The sequence below is a fragment of the Centropristis striata genome, chromosome 14 (genome assembly GCF_030273125.1).
Source record: "Centropristis striata isolate RG_2023a ecotype Rhode Island chromosome 14, C.striata_1.0, whole genome shotgun sequence".
Lineage (NCBI taxonomy): Eukaryota > Metazoa > Chordata > Actinopteri > Perciformes > Serranidae > Centropristis > Centropristis striata.
Genome location: NC_081530.1, coordinates 4,060,082 through 4,070,582, shown reverse-complemented (window position 1 = coordinate 4,070,582; position 10,501 = coordinate 4,060,082). Strand labels below are relative to the sequence as shown.

The following is a 10,501-nucleotide window of genomic DNA, read 5'->3' as shown; positions in this document are numbered from 1 at the left end:
GGGAAAAACATGCAGTTATGTCATCACTTTGATACAATTTCTACAAATTGCATTCATATTCAAATTAATATCTCGTTTGAATGAGAAATGTTGTTTTGTGTCGGGAAAAAAAGATATGGCAAGTCATTGTGAGAAAACTTCTGGAAATATTGACTTATCTCAGAATAATGACTGATTTTTTTCAAAATATTTTTTTCTCCAAAATAATAAGTAACATAAAATAATGTTTTATCTAAAAAAAAAAAGCTTTATAGCTCAACTTAATGAGAAGCTTGTTTTTATAATAAAGAAACATTGCGTTATTCTTAGGGTTTTTCAAAATAAAGTTACATAGCAAATAAATGCAATTATGTGATCACACTTTTCTATACAATTTCTACAAATTGCATTCATATTCAAATTAATATCTCGTTTGAATGAGAAATGTTGTCTTGTGAGGGGGAAAAAAGATACGGCAAGTCATTGTGAGAAAATTTCTGGTAATATTGACTTATCTCAGAATAATGACCTGAATTTTTCAAAATATTTTTTCTCCAAAATAATAAGTAACATAAAATAATGTTTTATCTCAAAAAAAGCTTTATAGCTCAACTTAATGAGAAGCTTTTTTTATATATAATAAAGAAACATTGCCTTATTCTTATGGTTTTTCAAAATAAAGTTACATAGCAAATAAATGCAATTATGTGATCACACTTTTGATGCAATTTCTACAAACTTAATTCATATTAAAGTGAAAATTACATTAATTGCATTGAAGCATGCTTTATACTGAAGTATTCCACTGTGTACTTGTCCCAAAAAGTGCCATTGCCTTATTCTTAGGGTTTTTCAAAATAAAGTTACATAGCAAATGAATGCAATTATGTGATCACACTTATTGATACAATCTCTACAAACTTAATTCATATTAAAGTGAAAATGACATTAATTGCATTGAAGCATGCTTTATAAGGGTTTTTCAAAATAAAGTTACATAGCAAATAAATGCAATTATGTGATCACACTTTACTATACAATTTCTACAAAATTAATTCATATTAAAGTGAAAATGACATTAATTGCATTGAAGCATGCTTTATACTGAAGTATTCCACTGTGTACTTGTCCCAAAAAGTGCCAGCTGCTTATCACTCCTGACACCAGCCACAGCCAAGGTCACGTCATTTCTAATTTTATTAATGTGTTGTATTTGAAAAAAATGTATTTTGTCATGGTTTTTACACATGGGCTCATCAATAAATAAGAGGACATCCGTGTCTGAGTGTGATGAAAAATGAAGGCGGTGTGAGTGGCTGAAGGCCATGCAGAGTGACATCCTTCATGTTCGAGGTCCCCACTGTCTCTGTCTTTCCCTCCCGGGCTTTTTCCTCTGTGTATCCTATTTGTACCAGGCTTCTTGTAATTGCATCACTATATTACACAGCCAGTATTTACTGAGCCTGCCATCTGACTGTGATACCATTCATCTTCGGGCAGGCACCGATGGATTTTCTTTTTATATGCAAAGCATCTCAATAGACTGTCTTTTAACTCCCAAACATATGTATTCATGCAATCTGCAGCAGTTCTGAAAATATTACATTTACATTATGCCAACCAGCGCCACCTTTAGTTAACCCTTTGATGCACAACATGGGTAAAAAAGGACCCGCATTTATTTCCCCTGTTATTTAATGATGGCTGTGTGTTTCTGTGCTATCTGTTTTGATATCAACTTATTTTATGATTGAATATTCTAAGTATTCTTTAAATATCTTGTTTTTGATAAAAGCATTATTTTCATTTTGCTTCTAATAATTTATGAAGAAAAAAAGTTTTTGTATTATTACATAGCTAACTACTTGGCTAAGTAGCTTGCTAAGCTAACTACTTAGCCAAGAAGTTAGCTAAGTAGTTAGCTTAGCAAGCTACTTAGCTAAATACTTAGCCAAGAAGTTAGCTAAAAAATGGATATGGCTCATTTTTCACCCATGTTGTGTATTAGAAGAGTAGTGACAGAAAAAGGGATTCTATTCAAAATAAATAAAGGAAAACATAAAAGTTAGGATGTATGATGATCAAAAACAAACTAATTGAGTAAAACCTGGAATACTGAATGATGAATTATTGCAAAGATATTCAGCGACAAAGATGGAAATAGTTTTCTAAATTTCAATACTGCACCTGCTTTACTGCAAGTCGTTGTGAGAAAATTCCTCGAAATAATGACTGAATATCTCAGTGAGAAGCCTAAAAAGTAATGGCTTATCCTGAAAACAATTGTTACATATCTCAACATAATTAGAATCTTAAAAATAAGAAACACAAAATAATGTATTATCTCATAAAAAGCTTAATATCTCGAACTTATGAGAAAATATAAAAAATATGACTTATCCCAATGACTTTACCTCAAAATTATTCTTTTCGCTAAATAAAAAAACTCAATATAATGCCTTATAATAAAATAATAACTTAATATCTGAAAATAATGAGAAGCTTTCACAAAAAATAGTAACTCATTTTAGATATGCAGTCAATATTATGAGAAATCTATTTTCAGATATTAACTCATTATTTTCAGATATTTATTAGATCAGACTATTTTGAGAAACTTTCTCCAAATTATGACTTCCAGGATCTTTTTTTTTTCATCACATAGGCTGAATTGGACTTTCATTTATATGTGTGTTCATGAGGGTTTGAGCATTCAAGTTGTGTATATAAAACACCAAATGTTAATCTTAAGAAGATTATATATATCCTGTCTTAACGTATGTATGCAAATGCTAATTTTTATTGAAAACTAGGCAAGTGACTGGAGAAATAGTCTGCTGAGCTTGCTACTCCGACCACAAGAAGTAAATTTATTTAATAAAGGGGGAAAAATACAGATTAATATTAACCCTATAAAGCCTGAACCATGAAATAATTGCCAGAAAATTTAAAAAAAATTTAAAACCGAGTGCTTATTAACTTGCTGACGAATTTTAAAAAATAAATAAATTGCATATGTGAATTCTAATTTGTATCATATTTGATACATCAGGTCTTTTTGTGCAATTTGTTGCTCACAGTTTGTTTTTCTTGAACTAACAAAAACATCAAACAACAACATTTTTAACTTTTCCTTTTTCCTCAAACATGCAAAATACATATTTTTTCCATATAACACAACATCATACATCTGCTGATATGAAGTTTTTTAATGCAGCAATGACTGATCCACTCGTGGAACCTGCATATCATTTTTGCTACATCCGGTATTTTTGTGCAATTTGTTGCTCAGTTTGTTTATCTTCAACACATGTATACATCAGGTTTTTGATGATGTAGAGGTCTCAAAAATTACTGTATCTAATATGATACACTTGGCTTTATAGGGTTAAGTACACAAGAATATCAGAAAATACGCTCCTGTTGTCATAACATGCATATTTTTTTAGTTTAAATGTGTGATAAACATGATATAGTGTAAAAAGAAATGCATTAAAGCAGACGTAAAGCCTCAATCACTGCCTGCTCCTGCAGGAGGTGTAAGTGTTGCTTTACTTGCCCATACGTGGTCACAGGTTGACTGGAACTGATGTTCCAGATTTGTAGTTCTCAAATTGCAGGAGCTGCAGTTCTGCAGTTGGATGATATTTGCTGGTGCCATTGTAATTCTGTCCTTGTTATGCTGTATAAAACCCCACCGTGCATCTGGCACACCACAGGCAATATGTTCATGTGCAGAAATGTGAAATAGCTGTTGATATTACAGTGTAAATGCAGCCTTACACTAATGTGGGTTAAATATCTGGAACATGCTGCGGCCTCATTACCATTCAAGCCACATGCAGTCTCAGACTGCTGCCTGCCTTAATATTATCTGCTATTACTGTTATGCCTGAGAGCATACTGTTGACTTCTCCAGCCCTGTCTCTGTGTGTATATGTGTGTGTCAGTGTGTGTGTGTGTGTGTGTGTGTGTTAGGCATCTGTCATCTATGGTCCAGTCGTCACCAATGTGGTAATCCCATAAAAGCTGACAATGAGGCAAACCAGCCTTGAAATCGCACACACACACACTGGCACACAGTCTGCGTTTGGCTTGGGCCGAGACTGTGACATGAGAGATGAGAGGAATAACCTATTCAATCTGCTGTTTCACTCAAACGCGTGTGTTTCACACAGTGTAAGATAGAGGGAGATAGAAGGATGAGCATGGATTTCTACAGGCGTACAGTGGGAGTGAGCAGCTGTGTGTGTGCCTGAGTGTGTTATACACAGAGCTACATATCCTAGCTGGCACATAGTTTGCTCTGGGGGGTTTTCCTTGACTCTGTCACATGCTGCACGTGAGTAGCAGGGATAGGGGGCGGGCATTATGCAAGACACTCTCCCTCACTCTCTCTTTTACATGCATACACATCCCAGAAGGTGCTGTGGTTATGCCTGCCTCCGCTCCATCATCGAGCTTAATGGGCTGCGAGATGGCTGTTACTGGGGCTGGGTGGCATACAGAGTCTGGGATGATCATCACCACCTGCTGTGCGTTGCCCCTTGAAAATGAGCCTTTGGATTCACAAGCTGCACAGTACATCTGAAATAATAAACAGAAAGGGGGAAAAAAGGAGGAGCTCCATTTGCGCATATAGTTGGAAAAAAAAGTGTTAGTGTGTGGAATGCAGAGTTTTCTGATGTTTGTATGTATGTGAGTAGCATTTTAAGGGGCCAGAGGTTGTGATTATGGCCCCCAGCAGTATGGGGGGATGCCAGCTGACAACACAATGTGGTCTCCCTCTAGGTCTGATGTTTATGTAAATTGTTTGTTTTCTATGTTCAAGGATTTTGAGTGTTTATAGTGTGTGTAAACAGAGGTATGTGAAGCAGTGGATCCCAGATTTCCTGAGTCTTAATGGACCTAAAATCCACATGAACAGTTATATTTTTCTCATTCAAATTGAAATATGTGCCAGATCTAAGGCTACAGTTATCTGTGATTTCTGCAAGATTCAGCCACTGCACAGCATCACAGTGATGGGGGATGCCCTATGAACCCACCCACCCATCGGTGACGGCCGGGAGGTGGAGATAAGAGTGAGCAAGCACCGACTGACGGGGTTCACAGGCTGCTTCGAGACCCACTGGACCACAGGACCCTTATTTATTATTGACGATTCGCCGTGGACTTCATTACTTGTTGTTTAATTAAATATTTATCAAATAAAATTCAAATATGCATTCCGTGCAATTCATCAACCGACCGGAGTGATGAAGGAGTGGGCGGATGGGGGGCGCAGTCATCGTTTAAAGAAACCCCTCCAAGTGCGCATGCGCATGGATTTGAAGAGAATACGCCATATTGAATTCCCGTAGGAAACGGCTAGCATTTTTTTCCCAGCTAGCGGTGTAAAGGGGCCACTTTATCAATGGTCCTAATCCGGTTTAATGTTTAAATACTTCTCCTTTCGTACCCCCGGACGGAGCAGCGGCCTTTAGGAGGTCCAAGGAGCGGCGCAGATTGACGACGGGCCCGGTAGCGCTAGTTAGATAGTTGTTAGGAGGGTTAGCAGAGAGAGAAGTTGAATGGATCCGAGGGTCGCTTGGATTCAGCCCGAACAGAAAGGACCTGCGAACGCCTTATGGATGCACGTCTGGGAGACCTCTCAGGGAATACGGACACTCTCCGCTCAGCACCACCAGCTGCACAATCAAAACAACAACCAGTGTGTGAATTACGCTCAATTGGATGTTTTAAAAAATGTGGCATCGAGCAAGAGCATCTGCAGCAGCAGCCATCACAGCATCATGAACGGCACTACGAGCATTAATAACGCCACTGGGAACCTACATAACTCCTTCAACACGACACACGCCGCTGAACCAGGTGAGGGGAAAGCCCAGAAGAACCAGAAGACGGGCTCCGGATCCTCCTTGCAGGAGTCCCGGACGCAGAGCCCCCCGTCCAGCTGCTCGCTGGAGAGGACTATAGGTGCAAATGTAATAGGCAACATGAATAAAAACGTCGGGGGTGCCAATCTGCTCTTCAACGTGAGGGAAAGCATGGACAATAATGTCAACCTTTACCACCATCACCACCGTCACCCACAGCAGGAGCACCCGGCGTTCAATTTACAGCAGATTTGCGTGAATCGCCACCAGGTTCAGGTTCACCCCTCTGTACCTGTAAACCACACACACAATCACCACCCGGGTCGAAGGAAAAGTGACAACAAAGCAAGCACTTATGGGATGAATTACTTGCTTTCAAACTGCACTAATGGCAATTATGCGAGCACTTGGACGCCATGGAAGACGAGGAAGTACAACCCTGGGGTCCTCGGGTGAGTGGATACTATGGCTGCTTTAGGAGCAAAATGCTGCTGGTATTGATGGTAAAAATCATTTTTCGGTTGTATATTAGTGCGTTATTATGTGTGGTAGGTGCATACAACGTGATGTGGCTTTTCTCAACGCAGTAAACGCCATGTAGGACAGTGTACCCAGCATTGCAGTGTGAACTGGAGTCTGCTGGATAGCTACAGAGCTTTTTTTATTTTATTTTTTTATTTTTATAATAGCTAGAGAGCTTTTTTTTATTTTATTTTTTTATTTTTATAATAGCTAGAGAGCTTTTTTTTAATTTATTTTTATATAGCTACAGAGCTTTTTTTATTTTATTTTTTTATTTTTATAATAGCTAGAGAGCTTTTTTTATTTTATTTTTTTATTTTTATAATAGCTAGAGAGCATTTTTTAATTTATTTTTTATAATAGCTACAGAGCTTTTTTTTATTTTATTTTTTTATTTTTACAATAGCTAGAGAGCTTTTTTTAATTTATTTTTTATAATAGCTAGAGAGCTTTTTTTAATAATGGCTAGAGAGCTTTTTTTATTTTATTTTTTATTTTTATAATAGCTAGAGAGCATTTTTAAATTTATTTTTATAATAGCTACAGAGCTTTTTTTTTTTTTTTTTTTTTATAATAGCTACAGAGCTTTTTTTTTATTTTATTTTTTTATTTTTATAATAGCTAGAGAGCATTTTTTAATTTATTTTTATAATAGCTACAGAGCTTTTTTTTATTTTATTTTTTTATTTTTATAATAGCCAGAGAGCTTTTTTAAATTAATTTTTTTATAATAGCTAGAGAGCTTTTTTTAAATAATGGCTAGAGACCTTTTTTTTAATTTTTTTTTTTTATAATAGCTAGAGAGTTTTTTAAAATATATATATATATTTTTATAATAGCCAGAGAGCTCCCGTTAGATAAAGACAGTGATGGTCGGCCAGTACAACACCGGAAGTGCTCTGATTTTGTCAGCTGAAGTTTGAACTGGGCCGTTAAAAAAATACAAATTTACATAAAAAAATGTTAAGAGGTACGATAAAAAGACACGCATCGTGGGACAAAATGTACTACTGTACATGTTGTACATGTTTATACCCATTGATTTTATTAAAGTGTTTAAAATGAGTGTTTTAGTTAGAAGGTTTCGACCGGATATGTTGTTTTTAAATGTAGTCCGTTGTTAGCCTGATGAGGCTAGCTCACTTAGCTAACGGTTTTCCCTTTCGCCCCTTTCGTTTCCGGAAACTAGCTTTTCAAAACAAAATTAATAAACTTTACCCGTCAACCAAATACATTTGGCGGAATTCGCCAGGAAGTGGAGTTGAAACTCAAAATGCCGAAGTGAAATAACATGCCCAGGTGTTAGCTAACGGGTGTTTGATAACACTTAACTTGTGTAATGTTGGGTGAAGTTATCTGACTTGTTCATTCACCTCGGGCAGTCTCAATGTGCCTGAACTGTTTAACCCATAACAATCCTTGTAACAAACACTTTAGATCTTCTAGAATCTAACATTAAACCCATTTAACCCTATAAAGCCTGAACCATAAAATAATTGCCAGAAAATTCCATTTTTTTTAAAACCGAGTGCTTATTAACTTGCTGACGAATTTTAAAAAATAAATAAATTGCATATATGAATTCTAATTTGTATCATATTTGATACATCAGGTCTTTTTGTGCAATTTGTTGCTCACAGTTTGTTTTTCTTGAACTAACAAAAACATCAAACAACAACATTTTTAACTTTTCCTTTTTCCTCAAACATGCAAAATACATATTTTTTCCATATAACACAACATCATACATCTGCTGATATGAAGTTTTTTAATGCAGCAATGACTGATCCACTCGTGGAACCTGCATATCATTTTTGCTACATCCGGTATTTTTGTGAAATTTATTTGCTCAGTTTGTTTATCTTCAACACATGTATACATCAGGTTTTTGATGATGTAGAGGTCTCAAAAATTACTGTATCTAATATGATACACTTGGCTTTATAGGGTTAACAAGTCTAACCCATTAATAAGGTGTCCTGTATTGCATTTCACTTCTTCTGACCATATTTCCTGTCACAATTTTGATATATGTTATGGAGAAGCAAATAAAAAGCAGAGGTGGAAGAAGTATTCAGATCTCTTACTTAAGTAAAAGTACTAATACAGCACTATGAAATTACTCCACTACAAGTAAAAGTCCTGCATTCAAAATGTACTTAAGTGAAAGTACAAAAGTATCAGCATCAAAATGTACTTAAAGTATCAAAAGTAAAAGTACTTGTTGTGCCGAATGGACCCACTCAGATTGTTTTATATATTCTAAATATCTTATTACATTATTTGTATTGATGATTTTATGTAAGCAGGGTTTTAATTTTGTAAAGATATGGCTCATTTAAGTACTTAATATACTGTTATAAGATTTGATAAAATAAAAAAAGTCAAATCACCTTAAATTGATCATATGTTTTATGTTGAATCTTGACCTGAAAAGTAACTAAAGCTGTCAGCTAAATGTAGTGGAGTGTAAAAAGTACAATATTTGCCTCAAAATGTAGTGAAGTAGAAGTATAAAGTGACATAAAATGGAAATACTCAAGTAAAGTACAAGTACCTCAAAATTGTACTTAAGTACAGTACTTGAGTAAATGTACTTAGTTACTTTCCACCACTGATAAAAAGGCAAATGTTTATTTGTTTTTATTTATTATTAATTTGTTACTTTAAAACAAATCGGAAAAATCATTTGTTGTTAAACAGCACTATTCATGTCACAATTTTGATATGTTGTGGAGATGCAAAGAAAAAGTCAAATTTGTGTTTCTGTAAGCAGAAAATGTCTCTAGTTTATTTATTTTAAAATAAGAAATATTATGAACACAAATAGCATAAATGCCCAATGTAGCGTTTATGTCACATCATAGATCTTTGACATTTAGGGGTAGTATTTTTTTTTTTTTTTTTTAAACATCATAAATGTGTTCTATGTGGTCCACTTGGTCTGTGGTATATCCCCTATAATTTTCCTTTAAGGATATTTGGGTCTGGGTTATTATGGGTTAAATGCTTGGTCATAAAAGTAATCCGCCTGCTTAAAGCGAAAGTGTGATAAAACAATATATATAAAGGAGAAGCAGTGATATTGTATGTTTCAGTAGTTTCCATTGTCTTTACACTTAATAAAAGTGAAGTAAAGCTGTTTATCAGCTCGTTTAGTTAGGGAAATTAACCTTTATGCCCAAATTATTCTGTGTGCAGTTAACTCTTTTTCCAGGTTACTTTTCATGGAGACCTCTTTCTCAGGGTGACATAAACCCTTGGGGACTTGGGGACTTGATGTACATATCATATTTACTGTTGCTAAAATTGACAAAAGTAATAATAACTATTTATTCATACACAGTTTCAGTACAGCTTAAATGGAGAATATTTTTATTTAAATCAAACTTTTTTCTATTTGGTGTGTGTGCATAAGAGCAGTGTAGCTAAATATATTCTGATTATTATGTTATAATGGTTGCTATTTTGCTCTGACAGAAGCTTTTCATCAAAAAGAAATGTCCAAGGATCTTCCAGATGTTTTGCAGGACCTTGTGATATTTGTAATGGCTGCTTGCACCCATCTGGGATTTTTCTGTACAAGGAATCCGTGTTTGTCATGAAAGCACCCCCCCCATGCTTAATGAATAACCAAAACCCTAAGTTAAATTAAAAAAAATAAGTTGTTCATTAATATTAAGTCCTGTGAAATAGTAAAGGAAAAACATATGTAAAGTTCTCTGGGTATTTGTGTTTGTACAAGTTTTCAGATGCAAGTTTTGGCTTGTGCACTGACGAGTCCTGCTGTAGTCTGCCTTCAGGGGCAGCCTTTGAAGTCCCACATAGAGAGATTTGCACTTCAAATTGAAAACGCAAGTAATTGAGTAGTAATGCTGCATCGATATTTGGATGATCATTATTACGTTTGGGTTAATAGAAAACTGGTTGTGTGGACATGGACTGCACCAGTGAACACCATTGATTACTTTAACACCAGGGCCTAAAGTTGTTACAGAGGTGTTGTTTGGATCTAAAGTAATCTGTCAGGGGTCGCTGTAGTAGCCCTTCTTATTTTGACTGTGGGGGGGCCCAACAATAAGCATGCCCTCTGTCAGTGGTGGGCTATTGGCATGATTACA

General features: G+C 35.3%; 1 protein-coding gene across 1 annotated transcript in view; it reads left to right on the top strand.

The window, feature by feature from the left end:
* Window positions 1-5,028: 5,028 nt before the first annotated feature.
* Window positions 5,029-10,501, top strand: part of tent4a (terminal nucleotidyltransferase 4A) — a 30,681-nt gene continuing 25,208 nt past the window's right edge. Inside the window, exon 1 of the mRNA XM_059349659.1 lies at window positions 5,029-6,310. Within this exon, the coding sequence (XP_059205642.1) occupies window positions 5,553-6,310 (758 nt within the window). The 5' untranslated portion in view covers window positions 5,029-5,552. The remainder of the gene's footprint in view (window positions 6,311-10,501) is intronic.